We start from the raw sequence: 22,350 nt of genomic DNA on the forward strand, positions 1-22,350 counted from the left end.
CTTGTGTTTTCCAGTCTAGCCTGTTGGGGCACCATGCCGATTTCTGTTTCCTTTAAAAAGATTCCACAAGCAAAAAAAAAAAAAAAATACCATGAATGGGTATTATTTTTATTATCTTTATATTTCTTTTTGAGGTAAATTGGGCTTCAAATGGAAGAGATATGACATTTCCAGGAATCTGTACCTTATCTCAGGAGGCCTGTGGTTTCGTGGTTACAGGTTGGGCTGCTAATAACAAGGTCAGCAGTTTGAAATCGCCAGCTGCTCTATGGCAGAAGATGAGGGTTTCTACTCCTGTTCATAGTTACAGTCTCAGAAGCCATAGGGGCAGTTCTACCCTGCCCTACATGGTTGCTGAGTTAGAATCGGCTCATTATCAGTGCATTTAGGTTTGGGTTTAGTATCTCATCTCTGATTGCCTTACTTTCATTTTGGTGGTAATTATCAGCCATAGAGTTGGCCTCCATTTCATGGTGACCCCATGCACCTACAGTGAGATTATATTGTGTGATCCATAAGATTTTCTAATGAGATAGTTATTTTCATAGGCAGATTTGTTTTTTCTTTTTAAGTAGGCTTCCAGGCCTCTGTTTCTAGTCTGTTTTAGTCTAAGAACCATGTTAGTCCGGGTAGACTAGAGAAGCAAATTTAGGGAGTCTCATATATGGATAGGAAAGAGCTTTACATAAAGAGTAATTGTATATTAAGAAAACATCCCAAGTCCAGGTCAAGTCCATATGTCCGATATCAGTCTATAAATTCCTCTTCAGACTCACACAATACATGCAATGACGCCAAATGCAGGAAGATCACAGGCCAGTGGGTCTAAAGTCTTATGGATCCAGTGGCAGTGGAAGCAATTCAGTGCAGGCATGGGTCTCCATGTGGCTCCTTGAGCTCCAGGGCTCTGGCTTCATCCATATAGCTCCATGTGACTTGTCAACAGGAATGTCTCCTGGGGAGAAGAAGCAGAGAGAGTGTACCTGGCCTCCAGTGAGTTATTTATCTCCCTTGCACCTTCAAATGAGGTCATCAAGCTGCAACTTGGTTGACAGACTAGACTCCACCCCTTCCTCAACTTGACAGTGGATTATTTAACTGCTACAAAGCCCCACTGAATTTTGTTCAGCATCATAGCAAGACCCAGTCTTCACCCCTCCAGAATAGTAGTGGCTGACCCTGTGGTACACCAGCCAGGTTGACCCGAAGGGGTTTGAACAGTCTCTTGCATGGAAGGAGAGAGATCTATGGCTGAACCAGGACTGCCCCCTGACTTTTTAATTAGCACCCCACCCACTTCAGTGGATTTCAATTAATTTGAGTAGTTTCATTATAATGCTTTATCATTTTAAATTAGCTTTCATCATATATTTTGGGGAAAGGCTTCCTGCCTTATCTTGTATCATCAATGAGTCTGGGAAATAGAGAGTAGATAAACTTAAGTTGTATGATAGAATTGAGATAACATTTGCAAGAAATATTCAAATAAATTTATTGTCCCAGTGGGTGTGGTAGCAGCAGAAGAGCAAGACATTTCATGTGTCCCTGCTTATAAATCCTAGCAACAGAGATAAAGAAAGGCAGAAATTCAGGCTCAGAAAGTTAATGGGCCTAATGGATCCCATAGAATGAATTGGAATGAAATCAACGACAGTGAGTTTTTCTTGGAGTAATATCAAAATAGAATTATGTCAAAGGAGCCAGAAGAGCGAGTTTGGGGACTAGATCATAGGAACTTTCTGCCAGAGTCAAGAAGCTTAGAAATTACCTGAGAGTGCTACGGAGTCCCTGAGTGGTGCAAGCACTCAACTACTAGCTGAATGGTGAGGCTATTTGAACCCATTTAGAGGTGCCCCAGAAGAAAGACCTGGCAATCTACTCTTGAAGGTCCCAACCTTCAAAAGGCTATGAAGCAGTTCTTTACAGCACATCAGGGTCACTGTGCATCAGAATTGACCCAGGGCCAACTAATTACACAAGGGCTAACTGAAACAGAATATAAGAATATTAAGCAAGCCTAATCTTCATTTGATTGAACTGAATAAAACTACCCAGTAACAGAATATGCTTCCCTCCTTTTAAATGAAACTCTATTAAGGCTAGTTCTAAAATGTTTTCAGGTAAATAAACTAAAATGATCATGTGTGCTTGTTTAATCAGCTGTTTGGACTCACCAGCTGAAAGATGTGGCAGTCTGCTTTAACAAAAATTTACCTCCTAGGAGAAAATGGGCATTTATAGAGGTCTAAATACAGGCATGTTAATATGTAAATATATTTATATATAATGAGAGGGAAATAGAGCTATGTATATATATGGATATGTTAAGTATTAAGGTAGCAGACAGACATTGGGCCTCTACTCAAGTACTCCCTCAATGCAAGAACATTTTGTTCTAATAACCTGGCATTCCATGATGCTCACCTTCCTGGCATGATTGCTGAAGACAAAATGGATGCATAAGCAAATGTCATGAAGAAAGCTGATGGTGCCCGGCTATCAAAAGAGATAGCATCTGGGGTCTTAAAGACTTGACGATAAACAAGCAGCCATCTAGCTGAGAAGCAACATAATCCACATGGAAGAGGCACACCAGCCTGTGTGGTCATGAGGTGTCGATGGAATCATGTATCAGGCATCAAAGACCCAGAACAAAAAATCATATCAATGTGAATGAGGGGGAGTGCGGAGTGGAGATCCAAGGCCCATCTGTAGACAATTGGACATCCCCTTACAGAAGGGTCACAAGGAAGAGACGGGCCAGTCAGGGTGCAGTATAGCACCAATGAAACATACAACTTTCCTCTAGTTCTTTAATGCTTCCTCCACCTCACTATCATGATCCCGAATCTACCTTACAAATCCAGCTAGACCAGAGCATGTACATAGGTACAGATAAGAGCTGGAAACACAGGGAATCCAGAACAGATGAATCCCTCAGGACCAGTAGTGAAAGTGGCGATATGGGGTGGGTGGAGGGAAGGTGGGGTAGAAAGGGGGAACCGATCACAATGATCCACATATAGCCCCCTCCCAGGGGGACAGACAGCAGAAAAGTGGGTGAAGGGAGACTTCGGTTAGTGTAAGACATGAAAAAATAATAATAATTTATAAATTATCTGGGGTTCATGAGGGAGGGGAAAAATGAGGAGCCAATACCAAGGGTTCAAGTAGAAAGAAAATGTTTTGAAAATGATAATGGCAACAAATGTACAAATGTGCTTGACCAATGGATGGATGGATGAATTGTGATGAGAGCTCTACAAGCTCCCAATAAAATGATCCTGTAAAAAATTATCTCCTAGGAAACTATACGGGCAGTTCTGCTCTCTTGTATAGGATCCCTATGAATCAGAATTCACTCAACAGCAATGGGTTTGTTTGGGTTCGTTTGGAGGGATGACTAGTAAACTCAGTTAGTTATCTCTAACTAAAAGTTAAACAGATCCATAAATGTACTTTCATTCTTATAGGAGATAAGCAGTTCCAAAGACTTATTTTTTAACCGTAGGTTAAAGTTACTTATCTATTAAATGAGCTTTTAAGGAATTATTTAAAGTTTTGTTATCAAAACCCCAAACTAGACCATTATCAAGCTTTTCACGAAGACCCTTCAGAAATCAACAGCAAAGTCTGCCTGTCAGGCAAAGATACACATACTTACATGCTGCTCAAGCAGATGTTAAGATGTATCACAAGTTTCTTTAAATTTCATCATTCACTTAAGGAGACAAAGAACAAGAATGGTTTGCAAAATAACTCTGCTTGCCCATTAATAAACTTTGAATGTCCAAAAGCATTTAAGCGCTTCTCCAATGCTCATCAACAAAAGAAAGGTGGGTAACAGACTTTATAAAATGAGAATGGAATATCTCAACTACACACAAAATTGTGATCAGTATTGAGCTAAAGAAAGCGATCCAGGTGGTGTTAGGAGGAGAACTGATAGCAACGATGGATGCCTAACCCCTCTTGAGGGAGACGAATAACAGAACTGTGGGTTAAGGAATACATCAGTGTAAGATATGGAAAAAATATATATATATACATATATATATATAATTTGTAAAGGTTCATGAGGGTGGTAGGGTTGGAGGGGGAATAAGAGGAGCTGAGATCAAAGGGCTCAAGTAGAAAGAAAATGTTTTGAAAATGATGGTGGCAGCATCTGTACAAGTTTGCTTGGTATAATTGATTTATGGACTGTTATAATATCTGTAAGAACACTCAAATAAATGGTCAATTAAAAAAAAGTTTGAAAAAAAGCAAGGAAGAAAGAAAGAAAGAAAGCAGACGCAAAAGAGTACATACTATCTGATTTCCATTTACATAAAATACAAAAATAGACAAAACTAGTCTGTGCTGTTGGGAGTCTAATGTTGGAAGGGGTTGAATTGTCTCTGGAAGGGGGCAGAGGGAGAAATTCTGGGGACTGGCCCTGTTCTCTTAATGTGTGTTGGTTATTTGGGTATTCCCATAAATTTCACAATTTTCAGTTGTGAAAACTCATCGAACTGTTTCATATGCCCATGATATATGAACTTTTCAAAATGCATGTTGTCGTTAGGTGCTGTCGAGTCAATTCCAACTCGTAGTGACCTCTGTAACAGCAGAACGCCCCCACAGCATTTTCTTGCTTGTAATCTTTATGGGAGCAGATTGCTTTACTTTGCTCCCACACAGCCTCTAGGCAGGCTCCACTTCCCAACCTTTTGGTTAGCAGCTGAGTGCTTAACCCTCTCTCCACCAGGACTCCTTTTAGTATGTGTCTTGGTTGCTTATAACAAACACCACAAATGAGTGGTGTATTCTCCCACAGTTCAGAAGCTAGAAGTCCAACTTCTGTGTGTCAATTCTAAAAGGAGGGTTTCCTTCTTTGTTGGCTTTGGAGCGAAGTCCTTTTCCCATGTCAATAACATCTCCTGGCCTCAGCATCCCCGCCATATTGTTGTTAGGTACCACCAAGTTGGTTCTGGCTCTGCGATCCTCTGCACCACTGCAGGAAACAGTGCCTGGTCCTGTGCCATCCTCACAATTGTTCCTATGCTTGAGCCTATTGTTGCAGCCACCACCGTGTCAGTTCATCTCCTTGAGGGCCGTCTCTCTTGGTGCTCCTCTGCTTTGCAAGCATGATGCCCTTCTCCAGGACTGGTCTTTCCTGACAGCATGCCCAAAGGATGTAAGACCAAGTCTCACCATCCTTGCCTCTGGCTATACTTCTTCCAAGACAGATTTGTTTGTCATGTTGGCAGTCCGTGGTACTTTCCATATTCTTTACCAGCACCACAATTCAAATGCATCAATTCTTGTTTGGTCTTTCTTATTCAGTGTCTAACTTTCACACGCCTGTGAGGCAATGGAAAATAATATGGCTTGGGTAAGGCTCCCCTTTGGCCTCAAAGGAGAAGCTTTGCTTTTGAACAAAAATCTTGTGCAGATTTCCCAAAGCAATGCATCCTTTGGTCTCTTAACTGCTGCATCCATGAGCATCGATTGTGGATCCAAGCAAGAAAGATCTTTGACAATTTCAACCTTTTCTCCATTTAGCATGATGTTGCCTATTGGTCCACTTGTGAGGATTTTGGTCATCTTTACATTGAGTTGTGATTCATACTGAAGGCTGCCATCCTTGCTCTTCATCAGCAAATGACTCAAGCCACTTTCAGCAAGCATGGTTGTATCATCTGGAGATCTAGGGTAGCTATAAACTTTCTGCCAACCCTGATGTCGAATTCTTCTCCGTATAACCCAGCTTCTCTGATGATTTGCTCAGTATACAGATTGAATACGTATGGTGAGAAGATATAGCCCTGATGCACATCTTTCTTGATTTTAAATCAGGCAATATACCCTTGTTCTTTTCGCACAACTGCCTCTTGATCCAACAAGTTTTACAGGAGCACAATTAAGTGTACTGGAATCCCCATTCTTCTCAGGGGTATCCATTGTTTGTTTTGTTATGGCCCACACAGTCAAATGTCTTTGCATATTAAAGGAAACGTAAGTAAAGATCTTTCTGGTATCCTCTGCTTTCAGCCAAGATGGATCCAACATTAACAATGATATCCATTGTTCCACATCCCTTGCTCCTCATTCTCCCTTAGAGACTTCCATGTGCCTTGGCATCAATCTTTCCCTAAATCTAGGGGGTTGTCAGTAACAGGATCAAAGGCCTCGCTCCCAACTGTTATTTCTTGGTGATATTGAGGTATTTCTTCTCCTTACTTCTCCTTCTTTTTACCACATGTAAGATAAAAAGGTAATGCAGGCCACACCCCAAAGAGACTCCCCTTACATCTGATCAGGGCTGTGACTTGAGTAAGGCTATCACAACACACCCTACTCCCTCTATCGTCCATCAGTTGATTGCATCAGACCACATCATTGCATTAAGGAAAACCACTAAGAATCATGATCCAATCAACCTGACATATATATGTTTTGGGGGGAACTTGGGGCAGGAATATTTCAGTCTATGACAGCATATGAGGGGGCTCCCCCCAAAAAACAGAATAGCACTGGGCAGAGTGGAGCTTTGGTAATATGAGTTTTTCCCTCTAGGTGAGCATCAAGCAATTCACTCTGAGTTAGCATATCAGTGGCGTCACCTGGGAAGGTTCTCTCTGGTCACAGTGAATTTTTTTGTAAAATCAGTTTTGATCAAACCTCGTTTTTTGTGATGGCCGATTTCAGGGAACAACATGGGGCTCTGAAATTTTGTTTCCTGCTCGGGAAAAATGTTGCAGAAACTGTTGTGATGTTTAACACAGCTTACAAGGGCAGCACTTTGGGAAAAAACTCAGTGTACCAGTGGTTTTCTCATTTCTTTTTCTTTGGTTTTCTCATTTCAAAAAGGTGAAATGTTGATTGATGACAAACCTCTCTCTGGATGTCTGTCAACTTTCCAAATGGATGCAAATGTGGACTCATAGTGCATTTGGAGTTCTTTCCACTAGGTCAGACTGCTCATGAACCTTTCTATTTAGAGGGTCTGACAATATTGTGTAACACTATGCATCAGAAAAGACCTGATTTGTGGCAGATGGCAGACTGGTGTTGCCACCACGATAATGCACCTGCTCACGCAACCATGTCAGTGCGCCAGCTTCTGGCAAAAAAAGCAGTATGCCTCTCTTGCCCCACACACCTTACTCACCTGACCTTGCTCTGTGCAGCTTCTTTTTGTTTCCATAAATGAAGAGGGACATGAAAGGACAACAATTTGATGACATAAAAGAGGTGAGGAAAAAAAAAAGGGAGGTGCTGTCAGCCATCCAAACAGATGCAGAGTTGAAAAATGTTTCCAAGAATGGAATTGCAGATATGACAAATATATTAAGTGTAATGGAGAGTACTGTGAAGGTGATAGGTTATTTGTTTGTTTGTTTAATTAAATACATCACTTTGAGGGGAAAATTCCATTTTGGGGTGGGTGAGTGTGGGTACCCCCTCACATGTATATAACATCTAAAAGTTCATTTTTCTTCTGTGGGTACTTAGCTTTCAACAACTCCAATCAGTAGATGAAACTTTTCTGTGACGTGAGTTGGTTGTATCAAGATTTTTTTTGTGTGTTAACATCTTTCAATAATCCAGAGAATCAATTTGACTGGAAGGCTATTCCTGACAGTGGTTAGTTAATTTTCTGTATCTGGAGATGACTTTAAATTTCTTTTGTAAAGCATTTTAATGTGCCTACTATTTTCACCTCCTCACTTAACTGCTCTTTTCTTTTCTAACACAAAATTCCACACAGTTAAGGCCTATTTGTCCAAAAATCTTGAGATAAATTTGGGTGAAGGAAAAGGACGCACACAATGGATAACATTTGCGTCTTGGTTTTAATGCTGTTATTTCCCCCATGTTGGTTCTATTCTTACTTCGGTTGAAATGCATGCAGTGCATGTGCTGGGGCTACAGGATCCCCAAACAGTCTCAATCAATGAGGTAAGAGCCTCTCTAGGCAATGGACCAGTGGGGTCTCCTTTGCACATTTGCAGCGAAGTGATGTGCCCTTGGTTTGTTTTGGGTAGGTTCTGCCGTTCCTGTATTGCTACCAGTGTAAAGAACAATAAGTGGACCTGCCCTTATTGCCGGGCATATCTTCCTTCCGAGGGAGTGCCAGCCACTGATGTAGCCAGAAGAATGAAGTCGGAGTACCAGAACTGCACTGAATGCAACACCCTGGTATGAGACCCTTTCTGTGCTCATGGTTACTAGGTTAGGCCCCAGAAAAACTGTTTATGCAGCTAATCATTTCATCTATTCCTCTGACCATCCTACCTGACTCTTACAACATCTCCTAACATTTCAAATATTTTTGTTGACCCCCTCCATTGCCTCTTTTTACCCCTGCAAGTCCCTATTGTGTCCTCTATTGCAACTCATTTGATACTATCCTTATTACCAAACCCAGTGGCATATTTCTTCATACATTATTCTGGACTTTGCCGTGTTTATCTCTATTGATCACTTCGTCTGTTTTGCAATTTTCTTTGCTGTGATTTTAACCTGTTCAGATCATGTGGGATCATAGAGGCCATGTACCTAGATACCTTGGGTTTTGTCCTAAATATACTAGTGTGTGACATACAGAATGTAAGGTTTAGAGTGCAGCGATCTGGTATATATTTTTAAGCTTAGCATCTATATAAAGAATGAATGGCTTGGAGTGGTGAAGAATGGGATTGTTGAAACCAGTTAGGTGACGATTACTGATAGGTCAGACAAGAAGTCTGGATTAGGGTGGTCACCCTAGATGTTGAATAAGAGGCTGCCTTAGGAGCTGCGCAGGAGGTAGAATTGTTGGCATTTGGTAACTGACTGGATGTGAGGCTACATGAGATTGGAAGGTCACAAATGCCTCCTAGGTTTCTGATATGGGGATGTCAAGGTAATAATATGGGGCCGGGGAGGCTTGGGGATGAATTCCAAAGCTAAGTTCTACAGAGGTTAAGTTTGAGCTTCCCTGTAGAGTTGCTAAGAGTATTTAGGTATACCATTCTAGAGACCAAAAGCTTACTGAAGCTATTGGTACTGAGGATCTGAATTCCCTTCAAGAACCTTTCTTGATCATTAAATAAAAAGTCCCATTTTCTTAGCATCCTGTACTTTTTCATTGTACTAATTATAACCATTTACAGTTATGCTTTTATGGATTAATATCACTTATCCTCACCATATTTAAATTCTTTGAGTGTAGGGGACGGCGTCTAGTCTATTTTTTTCTTCATCATCATCTTTTTAAAATTATTAACTATGTATCCAGCACCTTTTGTCTTTTTTAAGCTTTTTATTGTGAATTGGATCAAAGTTTATAAAGTAGATCAATTTTCCATAAACAATTCATATATATTTTGCTTCATGTTATTAATTGCAAGCCCCATAATGTAACATCCCTTATCCTGCTTTCCCCCTGTCTCTGCTGTTTCCATTCATCCTTTTCTAAGTCTTTTGAACTTTGTCTTGAGTAAATGCTGCCCTTTTGATCTCAAATGGTTCATTAATCTAAGGTATGCATACCTCCATTAGTATCTAGCACCTTAAAAAGTAACCAGCACATTGTGTAAGTACTCAAAGATTATTTTTTTAATACACCTGCTCCTCACTTAATGATTGTCTCACTATCTAACATTTTGCATATGTGACAATAGTAAAAATATCTACTATCTGTTTACACATTAAGAATATACATCACATTACCTAGTTGTGATGGCTAAAATTGTGTGTCAGTTTGGTTGGACAGGAATCTCAGTGGTTTGGCAGTTATGTAATTATGTCGTCATTCTCTACTTTGTCACCTGGCCAGTCTGTTTCCTCATGTAGATTTTGTAGAATGATCTTGTCTTTGCAACCTAACCATTCCAGTAAACGAGGAATAGGTTAGTATATTTAAATAAGACTCTATAATCTATTCCTGGTGACTTGACTATAGAATTTATGCCTGGTCTTTTCAACCAGATGTTCTAAAATCAAAACATATTCCCTTACTTCTGGTTTGCTGGCTTGGGTAACTAATCTAAATTTTTGCTTACTTCTTTGTAAAATCGGGGAAAAGAACATTCATGTTACAAGGTGGTTGTAATAATATGGGGTGGGGAGAAAAAAGCATATATATATGCTTTTTAGCACAGTGTCTACAACATAGTAAAAGGCCAAAATCAGATTTTTAATCATTAATAAGAGATTATTGCTTTTTCTACTTGTGCAATACACAGCATGGAAGTGGATATATCTGACTTCTGTGGCTTCCCTATTCCCATAAGGAATCAGGAGTCAGACAGGCCTCCATGGTCCATCCTTCTTTGCCTATTCTACTACCATCATACCTCCCACCTACTCTGTTTCTATGCTGGGTTCAATAATTTGTTGCAATAGCCCTCCAGAACTCACAGACAATACTCAAAATAGGGGTTTATTAGGGAAGCTAATAGGTTACCACAAATCAGGATTAGCAAACAATAGCATACAGTCAATGGTTTTCTTAGTTACAGCCAAGTCTTTGTCCAGTTCTTAGTCTTTCAGCCACTGGTCCCTTGGCCTTTGCTTCCATGGGCCAGGAAGTCATCCCACCTGTCACTCTGTTCCACAGTTCCATAGTTCCAGGTGAGATAAGGATAAGGTACCCTGACAGTCTCTGTGCCAGTCTGTGATGCATCTGGTGTCTGTGGCCTCCACCATCTCTTGAATGTGCTCTTCTAAAGGTCCTCTGGGTTTCTCCCACCTCAACAAGGATGGCTCATCCTTACAGCCAGGAGCATGGTAACAAAAACTGACCAATCCACTCTATTAGTGTTATGCACATCCTCTTTGCATAGACCCTCCCAATCACTTGGTGGGAGTTACAGAGACTCAGGTGTAAGAGCCATATTAAGAAATTTCATTCCACTGCACTTGGATAGACATTTTTTCATCATATAAGATCCATGTGTAAAATTACCATCTTTGGTGTCTTTGTCAGAAACAAAAACATCTTCTCTATTCTCCTGGGTGGAAATCCCCTTCTTGTTTTTTTAACCTCTGTTTCTGATTAATCAGAAGGAAGAACTTTGATTTTTTTTTTTCAGGTACTTCTTGGATTTGCCTCTTTCTTTCTATGCAATTTCTCTTGCTAGGTGTGCTGCTCACCTGTAGCCAACTTAGATTCTATCTAGTATTTTTTCTAGGTTCCCCACTACCCTATGCCACTTTCTTAACCACATTTTTCCTCTGTTAGATGATTAAACACCTTTTTTTCTTTTTTAATTTTAATAAATCATTTTAGGAGACCAGGGCGTACTTTGCTTCTATTGTCTCTCAAAATGGCTGACATAATTTTGTGCATAAAGCTGCTCTATGTATTTGTCAATTCATTTGTCAGTAGTTAATCCTGACGTTGACGATCCATGTGAAGAGTGCTGTGTAATAAACGCAAAGAGAAAGAAAAACACTCCCAGTAGGAATAGGAAAAGACGAGAGCGCACTGATAGACAAAGTTCAATGCTAATGGTTGTAAAACAGTCTGTTTTTTAAGCTCCTTACCAAGATTGGTCCTAGTGTTCAATTTTTAGGTGGGTATTTATAAAGCAGCGATTTGTTTCTACGTTTCAGCCTGTTTCCCCCTTTGTCTTTGGTTAGACAATTCTGTTTCTTTGATACAGTACATTTCATGTTTGAGGCTGAACTTCCGTACCTGTGCAAAATGAAGCCAAGTGGGTCTGCCGCCAACCACAACTGTAGAAAGCAGCCTGCAGCAAAAGATCTTATCAGAGTTTCTAAGGACACATTTAGTAGACTACGTATATGCTGTTTGCAACCGCTCTCTCATGTTTAGGACGTGTGAGTACATGTGGAGGAACAAGGGCTCTCTATTCTGTGCTGATAAAAATGGGCTGTAAGAGTTGTCTTTCATGTTCACTCTTCATGGGGCTGTTAAGTATTCTGTGTCTTGTGAAGCCATGCAGGACTGACTGCTGGCCATATTATAAAGCCATGGTATTTATATCTTTCCCTAGGCATAGGTTTCTTTTTACTTCCTATGGACAGCTCTAAAATGTATTCAATTTACTCTCTTTACCTTTGTTTTCCATTTTCCTGTCTCTTCTTTTTTTTCCCTCTTACTCTTTTTTCCTCCCCTGTTTACTTTCTCATTTCCTGATTTCCACACATGACGTAGATATTGGCATCCAAAACAATGAAGTCTTGAGTTAATTTTTTTTTGCACTTGAAAAACAAACAAGTAAACCAACAAGGTTTTTGAAGAACCAAATACAGGAACTCAACACTTGTGTCTTTTAACTATTGGGCAAATTTTTAAAAGACATATTTCTAGATAATGCCTTAATTTGGGGGTACTGTTGTCATGAAGACACCCCTTTAAACCACTGATCTCACAGTATGACATTACTTGACATTGTGAAAGTAATAAAGCTGGATCACAAGATTTCATTGAGCCCCTTTGAACAGTGAGTTGATTTTGAATTTGCTTTTACATAGGTTTGCCTCAGCGAAATGAGGGCGCACATAAAGACTTGCAAACAATATATAGATAAATATGGACCCATACAAGAGCTTGGGGAGACAAGGTTTGTTTCAGTACAATACAGTTTATTGCTAATGTTGCTATTTCTGTAGACAATTTATTGAGCTGTCAAGTCAAGTAATTTTTATTATGAGAATATCTTTGAAGTTATGCTTAGACTTTAACCATAGTACCTGATAATAGTAATTATTGTTGAAGAATTCTTTTTCTCTCAACACTTTTTGTGAAAAGAAGTGATCACATACTGGAGAGATTGGAGTAACTTCCTCAAACAAGTTTTATTAAGGAAAATCCAAAATAGAATGCAGAACTGGTAAATGCCTGCCTGACTGTCTTCTGACTTACTGATTCCAGAAGTCGATTACAGTTAAGAACTTAATTCACTTTGCTCTTGCATCTACAGCCCTTAGTTCCCCAGTCCATTCCCTCTGGTCTCGCTGGAAGGAAATACCATCTCAGTATACTTTAACATGAGAAGGATAAACTTGGGACAGGAGTTCTGAATTCTGTTTTTCTGATAGAAAATAACCTTATCAGCAGTGGGTTAAAGGATGAAGGTGGTTAGTAGTAGGTGGGTGGAGAATATTGATTAACTTTTTTTTTTAAGGGAGGGGACAAAAGTATAAATGAGTCCTTAATATTATTTTCAGAAGGATAATTTAGCTGAAAGTTTGGCTTCTGGTCCTATGAAAGAAATTATTTGTGTTCTCCTATATAGGTCGATAGCTTTGAAACTATCAAATCTACTTATAAACTTGGCTACTTAATAGTAGTAATCAGTATTTGTGAAATTTCTGTTTTTGTTTTTTTGTTTTTTTGAAATTTCTTTCCCTCTCCTGAAAAAAGATGTTAGCTCTGTTATCTACTTTTAAATATAGCTTATAATTTCTTACTTAAAAGTCTTAATGATCAGCATTTATTTTGTTCTACTAGAATTTTAATGTCTTTAATATTTATAAAAATAGTCTAGGATATTAGGTTTCTAGAGAATTATTTTGAAAATATACCTTCAGTTGTGAGAAGATTCATTTTGTATTTTATGCTTTCATTTTAGCTACAATGCAACATGTAGATTTGGTTGGCCCCAAAGTTCAATAGGAGTGAAAGAGAAAAAAAGTTAATAAAGATTGGCAATTTTAAGTATGAAGGTTTGACTGACAATTTTATGGCTTTTATGAAATTTTTAAACCCGTGAAAACTAATTTAAATTCTAATTTCTTCTACAGCTTAGAATATAATAATAAAGAATAAAGTAGCAAAATGGAACAGGTTGTCAATTAATCAGCCTTAAAAAGGTAGTTAATGTTTGCTTTTCAAATAGAAGTTTTTGCCTTATTGAAGTGTTTACTCCATGATGCAAATTGTAAAAATTTCTATATAGGGAGCTTGAAGCAAGAAGTTACATGTATAATAGAAAGTGAGCAAAAATATTTCAAGACTCCATATTGACTGTAGGAATTTAAGGCACCACTGTCCATTAACTATATAGTAGCCACGTTGAAAGAAGTAAAAAGAAACAGATGAGATTAATTTTAGTCTGCTTTATCTAACCCAATATGACCAAAATATTATCATGTTATCAATATCAAAATTATTTTACATGCTCTATTTATTTCTATGTAAGGGTGTGTAAGATATTTTACATACTCTTCTTTTTGTTAAGTCTTCGGTTTTCTCCATCCAGCGCGTCTCAGTTTGGTTTGCACAAGTCATGTTCAAGTGCTCAAAGCAGACAAAGATGGCTAATGGCTAGTATTCGATGGAAGGGATAAATTACTTTTACCTGCCCTGAAAAAGTTGACAAATTAGTTTCTGGTTAGCTGTGAGCCTGAAACAAATTATTTTCATTCTTCCCTGGCTACTAATACAGAGCTCTGGTGGCACAATACCGTGAGCATCGGGCTATTACAATCAGCCGTTCAAACCCACCAGCCGCTCCATAGGATAAAGAGGAGGCTTTCTGCTCCAGTAAAGACTTCCGGTCTCAGAACCCTCATTAGGGTCTCTGTGAGTGGGAACCGGCTCAGTGACCTTGAGTTATAAGCTCTGTCGGTGCAATAGCTAAGCACTAACTGTAGGTCACTGGGCCCACCCCCCATCCCCTTCACAAGAGTAAGGTGAAACCGTTTGTCCTCACAAAGTTGTACAGTCTCGGAAACACTAGGGAGCAGTTTCATGCTGTTTTATAAGGTTGCTAAAGGAACCCTGGAGGCGTGATTATGCAATAGACCGCGAACCTCAAGGTCAGCAGTTCGAAACCTCCTGCGGCTCCGCGGCAGAAAGATGGGGCTTTCTACCCCTGTGAAAAGTTAGTCTCAGAAACGCACAGGGGCAGTTCCACCCTGTCTTAGAGGGTTGGGAGGATTCGGCATCGACTCAATGGCAGGGAGTTTCGTTTTTGTTTTTAATAGGGTTGGCAGGGCTCGGAAAAGCTTGATGGCAGTGAGGGTTGTGGGTAGGGAACGAACAGGCAAGTCTGAATATTTAGACTGTGTTAACTCTTTATATATTCTAGTGGCGATAGAGAACAAGTAATACCTATTCAGATGTTACCTGAATCAAGAAAGGGAGGAAGAAAAAGATAGCCCAAGGACAGATAGATGGTGTCATCTCCACCTTCTCAGTTCATCTGTGCTCTCTCCAAAGAGAATACTGGGCTTCAAGTCCTCTGAATTATTTGAACGATTTCTTTGCTTATGCCCCTGTGAAGGATTCTGACTCATAGTGACCCTATAGAACAGAGTAAAATTGCCCTATGGAGTTTCCAAGACTGCATTCTTTACAAAAGCAGACTGCCACTTCTTTTTCCAAAAAGTGTCTGGTGGGTTTGAATTGCCAACTGTGCAGTTGGCAGCCAAATGCTTAACCACCGGGTCACCTAGTTTCCTCCTGTCTAGGGTACACATTTACAGTTCGCATAAGAAAAAAAATCTAGGCACTACAATATCAAATTTGAGAAAAAACTGAAGATTAGCAAGGAGAATTACCTAATCCTATTCTTTGTGTCGGGTTAAAGTGGCTACTATTTAATTGTCAATAACTTTAGCAAGATCTTGTTGTGTGGTACTTCCAGGTGTATGTGTCCATTTTGTGACAGGGAACTGGATGAAGACAGCTTGCTGAATCATTGTATTACCCATCACAGATCAGAGAGAAGACCTGTGGTAAGAATTACTATGTATTTTGAGCAGTGTTGGAATTCATGAAATGTTAGAAAGTGTTTATTAAATTGTGTATGTGTGACTATATCATGAATGGACAATAATTTATGCCAGAGCTATGATAATTTATTTCATGGGTATTAGTAACAGGAGAATATTGTGTTAAAACTCACAAGAATTACTAATGTGCAATTACGTTCACTTGTGAAATTAAATGACCTTATCTCTTAGATCAACTAAGAATACCCAAAAGGAACCATTAAAATCTAACTTTAATATACCGAGGCCACATCCTAGTTAACAAAACGAACTTTAATTCAAATAGTGTTACCATCACAATACACTGAAAATGAAAGGTAGAAAGCCATTCATTTTATTAATCCATCTATTGTTAACTTTATTACAATGTTTAGCCATATGACTGCTTGTTAACTAGACTGAGCATCATTCTCTAGATAGATTGTGAGTTCTTCTTTATTTCCAACCTGACATTTTAGTCGTACTCTACAGTGTGGCTTTTATCATTTTAATTTGAGTGTAATCATGAGAAAAGCCATAGTGCATACATCATCATTTACTTAGCCGTTTTTCTATTTTTGCACACTTTAATTGTTCCCAGTAGGGTAAAATCTCTAACTAACACAATAGCTCTTCAAGGTAGCTTGTAACTTTCCTATAACACACAAGAGGACATTTATGTGTCTGTAACCAGCAGTTAGTAAGAGCTGGTACTAGGATTTAACCCCACATCATCTTACTTCAAAGGTTATGCAGCATAATTCTCATATTCCCAGTGCCAACACAAACTGAGTGCCCATAAAGATTGTTGAATGACACATCTCTGTAACTAATGACCCTTCTTCTCCCATGTCACAAAAATTAATCGTTTTTCTGTTAAAATATTTCCTGGCCTCAGCTCTACGCTCTATATTACACATTGGTCTCAGCATGGCTAAGTGCTGCTGTGGGATATAAAATGTCACCAATCAACTGAGATGGCTAGAGCATTCAAAAATAATAAGTAATAATAAAACAATCACAATCAAAATCATGTGATGTTGTTTCACAATATGACAAATTAATGGAGTAGAACAAAATTCATAAATAGATCCTTATTTCTGGAAATAGAACACATTGAAAATAAACCCCTATAAAGCAGCAAGAAAGATAAGAATTACATAAGAACCTCATTAAAACTTAAAATATATATATAATCCAGGTTGGTAAATTGGACAGTGTTATAAATAGGAAAAGATTAGATTGTCCAGTAAGAGACCTGGTTTCAAATTCTGATACTTATCGCTGTGCAAATAAATGTAAGCTAACTATTCTCCTTTCTGAAAATTAAGCTCTTTAATAAAATAAGGTTAATCATTCATTCACTGGGTTTTTGTGTGGATCAGATGAAAATATGACCTAATTGAATGCCTAACACTCAGTAATGAATCTGCATCTCATGTTTACAAAAAATGCACAAAGAAACAATTTTAAAAAATAACAAGCTTAGGTTAAAGTGCAATAAAAGTAATATATATTAAAACAAAGGGGTATTTATACTAGCCGTTCCCCACTGCCAACAAGTCAGGTCCAACTCATAGTCATCCTCTAGGGCAAAGTAGAATGGCCCTGGGGTTTCCCAGGCTGTAAACTTTACAGAAGCAGCCTACCACATCTTTCTTCTGAGGAACACTGCTGGTTGTGAACCATCAGCTCAGTTAGCGGTCCTACCCTCATCCCACTATGCCACCAGAACGCCTTGTTAGCCAGTAGGAAAATGAAAATTATGAGCTAGTACTACACACTATCTGAATGCTTCCCCCACAAAACAGAGCATACACATACACACACACACACACACACACACACACATACATACATGCAAGCAGGAACTTGAAAGAGCTCTTAGAACAATTCCATTACCTTTCATTTTCCCCATCATCTTTTAATTCAATTTTTCCACATGCTCTTTGTATATGCATTCATATATTATAGCTATATTTATATAGACAGTAACAAATGATAGTGAGCATGAGGGAAACTTGGATCAAACCCACCTTAAGGGTGGGATTTTAAAACAGTACAGCCCTCTGAAAAATGGTTCAGTTGTTTCTTACATGAGTTGGCGCCATCTCAATGGGTAAGAGTTCCTTACATTATCTTAGAACTTAGCAATCACGTGTCTAGAAATTTATCTTAAAGAAGTAAAAGTTTTCATTCCTGCAAAGATCCATACACAAATATTTATGGCAGTTTCATCTATAATAGTTAAAAATTGGAATCACCCTACATTATTTAAAGGGTGAATGGGTAATCAAATTGATACATTCAGACTAGCACTAAAAAGGGACAGAGTATTGATTGACACACTTGAAGAAGTCTCAGGATCATGATAATGAATGAAAAAAAATCCAATTTCAAAAGGTTACAGTACTGTATAAATCTAACATAACACCCTCAAAATGACCCATTCAAAAAAACCTAAATGGGCAGATGGTTAAGTAAATCACTAACTGTAGTACTCTTTAAGAAATAAATTAATAAAAAAGCAAATAGTTATACTATTATTTGTATAAAGCTGGGAAATTCAGATAAAGAAATTCCTATAAAATATAATTGTATTTATTTAATGTACCTATAATAGTTATGCAGTTTTAAAACATACTAAGGTATGACCAGTGGATTGATCACATTAAAATGTATCTTATGGAATGGTTACCTTAAAAAATTCAAACACAGGAATTATTTCAAATTCTTTCTTGAATGCTTTATCTCGTTTATTTTCAGTTCTGCCCACTTTGCCATTTACTACCTAATGAGAATGCAAGCAGCTTCAATGGCAGTTTAATAAGACATTTACAAGTCAGCCATACTATGTTTTATGATGATTTCATAGTAAGTATACTGATTGCATTATGTTTTTATGCTGTGTCAAAGTTACCTTTTTAATCCAAGTGATTAATAGTTTAGAGTAAAATGTGAATATAACTAAAGTGTTTAATACTACCATTAAGTCAGAGATCATAAAAACCCAATGCTTTATAAATTTTATTATTAATATGAAAATGGTTATCTGCTTTGAATAAAATTATTTTGTTTGTGATCAACATAATCACTGAATAAAGAACCAAGTTTACCTTCTAAAGTGTTGTTTTAATTTCTATAATATGCCTTCCCTGAATACAATTGTAATTTTAATGTGAAAACATTTTTAAACATTTACAAAAGTAGTATAATGAACCTCCATAACCCATTAGTTTTCTTCAAGAACCATCAATTCATAACCAAAACTTTTCAGTAAGAAGTTTCTTAATGGTAGAGGAAAATTAGATATAATAGGAATAGTTGTGTTCTTGTTCTCAACGTCTCAAAGTTAGCTAATGAGCATTTAGAGGTTCTTTATATGACTTTTGTAAATGTTTTAAAATTTTTTCTTATTAATATTTATATTGGAAAAGGTTCAAAAAAACAGGAGTTTTGTGTTTTATATATTTTTAAATCTAAAAACTCCTAAGGCTCATCTGTGTTACTACATTGATAAGGTTGACTCTGTTATTAGTTATTAGTACTATAAAAGCAAATGTACACAGAACAAATACTCTTAGTCATTTCATTACTGATGCGATTTCACCTTTGCTATATGAGTTTTCAATTTCATAAAAATTGTAACTATATACAGGGAGAGGCTAGAGTAGATGAATCATTTAAAAGCTAAACCTGGCTTTTGGTTCAATGGCTGATTAGATTACAAAGAAAAGAATTTTGTCCAAGGCAGATAACTGTTTTGATATTAGTAATAAAATTTATAAAGCAAATGAGAATTGCTTATTTGGCGGGGGGGGGGGGGAAATCACCAATTGCTATGTTTATTATAGTATTGATTTTTTATAAGTATAAGGGGGTTCCAAGAAGTTTGTGGAAAAAAATTAAACTAAAAAATACTGGGGGGGGGGGAGATAATGGAATTTTTCCACAAATTATTTTGTACAGGAAATGGTAAAGGTCCCATTTTAATTTGCATATAATTTTAACGTAATTCTAACTATTTTCATTTTAGGCAATTTCAACATAACACTTAAGAATACATAATTACTTGTTTATGTGGAGTATAACACTCGGACTAGGATTTGTAGTGTTGGTTAAAAACTACCAGTTAGATCAAGACTATAGTGTGATGAAAAAGGCTAACTGATCATCAGAAAGATGAACTAGAAAGAGCCCAGGTGGCACTGTAGGTAAGCCCTGGGCTGCTAACCAATGGTTGGTGATGTGAGCCCACTTTGCGCTCTAAGAGCGAAAGATGACTGTTCCCAAGATTTGGAATAGACTAGATGTCATTTTTTGTTTCGGTTTTGATTTTTTAATTAAATAGAAAAAGATGGTAAACCATAAACAAAAGTTCTGGACTCTGTAAAAAGTGTTTTAACCCAAGTCCATGGCCACGAAGTTCATTCTGAATCATGGCAACCTTATATAGGGTTTCAGAGACTTTGGGGGAACAGACAGCCTCATCTTTCCCCCAAGGCGAGTGGCTTTGAACAACCAACCTTGTAGTTAGGCCAGTGCCTAACCCACAGCATCACCAGGGTTTTAGCTGCCAATAAAATGAAGAAATTCATTCCATTGACCATCATCCTTTAGTTTATGAAACACTACTGACTCTGGTTTATATTTATAATTATTTTTCTTTATTATAGGATTTTAATATAATTGAGGAAGCTCTTATCAGGAGAGTATTAGACCGGTCACTTCTTGAATATGTGAATCATTCAAACGCCACATAATTTTATTAAAAGGAAGGGGAAGGAGACCATACAATTGCACCAATTGTTGAGATGCTGCTTGAAGGAGGGAAAATGTCAGTGTTTGATGGGCAAAATGTACTACCCAATTATATGTTCGTCCATGTTAATTGTTATATTGCATTTAAAACCTGCTTTCATTTTGATGGTTTAAATCTACGTTGTGTTCTTGAGTTTCACAGACAGTTAACAATGAAAAATAGTCTCCAACCATTATTATGATGAAATAGAACACAGATCTGGGCCCAAGACCTTTGGATTTAAGTACATACTGCTCTACTTGGCCTTTAATATAATGTAAATTTGCTCTCACCTTGAAATAATTGAACCAACCCTTACTCACAACAAAGTATTCAGCACAAACACCTGCACTTGCTGCACTTGCGGTTTTTAAATCACTGAAAAGGCATTGAAACTTTTCTTGCACTGAGTAAAGCTCCTGTTTGGGCTTAGCCACAAATTTGGCTTCAAGACAAACTAAGGAACAGGTCTTGTGTATAACCTGCAGACTGCCTGCTTGTACAAGGGGGTTTCAAAATTTTGTGGGAAAATTCCATGATCTTTTAATTTCCTTTTTCCATGGACTTTTTTATCATTTTATTAGGGGCTCATACAACTCTTATCACAATCCATACACACATCAATTGTGTAAAGCGCATTTGTACATTCATTGCCCTCATCATTCTCAAAACATTTTCTCTCCACTTAAACCCCCGGCATTAGGTCCTCATTTTTCCCCTCCCTCTCCGCTCCCCTCTCCCTCATGAGCCCTTGATAGTTTATAAATTGTTATTTTGTCATATCTTGCCCTGTCCGACGTCTCCCTTCACCCACTTTTCTGTTGTCCGTCCCCCAGGGAGGAGGTCACATATAGTTCCTTGTAATCGGTTGGTTCCCTCTTTCCTACCCACTCTCCCTCTGCCCTCCATGGACTTTTTAATGCTCCCTTTATGGAGTTTTATTTGCAAGCTAGATGATACTATGTCATGTTACACATCAGTAAGTACCTTTTTGGTTAGACAAGATACGGTAGTTGTTCTATATAAAACAATATGGAGTGAAAAATGTATGGACATTCAAGAAAATGCAAAATATATTCCAACACTTATGTTCTAGTTCATAATACAGTAACATAAATAACTTTTCTGGAAGTAGGAAAGAAACTTTTCTAGGAAAGTAGGAAGTTGATAAAGTCTATGTAACCCAGCTGTGTTACCTAATAAGGCCAACAATTTTGTGTTAGAATTGTATATTTAATTCTTTGACTTCTTATGAATATGCACACAAAGGAACTGAATATTATATATTTCAAATGTTTGTAGCTTATCATTTAGAAATACTGCTATAATTTAGTCAGTTTCTTTTTAAAAAAATCTTTTTATTAGGGGCTTATACAACTCTTATCACAATCCATATATACATCAATTGTGTAAAGCACATTTGTACATTCATTGCCCTCATCGTTTCTTAAGAATCATCAGCTAATGTTTCTAACTGAAAGTGTCCAAATCCTTAGGTTTTCGTGAAAGAACTCTAAGGGCTTTGGGTTTTTAAAAAAATTTTTTTACTATTAACCTTTTAAAAATTTATATGGCAAAACACAAATACTGAGAACCACACACAAAATGCACAATTTTTACATTAGTTAAGAAACCCTCTTAAAATTCAGAGCTCTGCCAGCCACCCCAGATGTCCCTCATGCAGCCTATCTGTATTACAGCAGTTGCTGCCAGCCTCCCCCCGCCCCCCCCAAGCAATCACCACAATGACTTTCAGGGTTATAATTACTTGAGATTCCTCTATCATGTTATCACTCAAGTGTGACTCTCCAGATACTTTATTTCATCTAACGTGTTTGAAAGTATTCTAT

At 37.8% G+C, this 22,350-nt stretch overlaps 1 protein-coding gene across 1 annotated transcript in view; it reads left to right on the forward strand.

Annotated features, from left to right (window-relative positions):
- The window catches only part of RNF125 (ring finger protein 125), a 25,314-nt gene extending 4,402 nt beyond the window's left edge, over nt 1–20,912 (forward strand). The window contains exons 2-6 of the mRNA XM_004703078.2: nt 8,034–8,187; nt 12,475–12,563; nt 15,594–15,684; nt 18,466–18,573; nt 20,376–20,912. Of these exons, the coding sequence (XP_004703135.1) occupies nt 8,034–8,187; nt 12,475–12,563; nt 15,594–15,684; nt 18,466–18,573; nt 20,376–20,462 (529 nt within the window). The 3' untranslated portion in view covers nt 20,463–20,912. The remainder of the gene's footprint in view (nt 1–8,033; nt 8,188–12,474; nt 12,564–15,593; nt 15,685–18,465; nt 18,574–20,375) is intronic.
- Nucleotides 20,913–22,350: the final 1,438 nt, after the last annotated feature.

This window comes from Echinops telfairi, unplaced genomic scaffold (assembly GCF_000313985.2).
Source record: "Echinops telfairi isolate 266 unplaced genomic scaffold, ASM31398v2 ScPeMD7_7400;HRSCAF=8409, whole genome shotgun sequence".
Classification (NCBI taxonomy): Eukaryota; Metazoa; Chordata; class Mammalia; order Afrosoricida; family Tenrecidae; genus Echinops; species Echinops telfairi.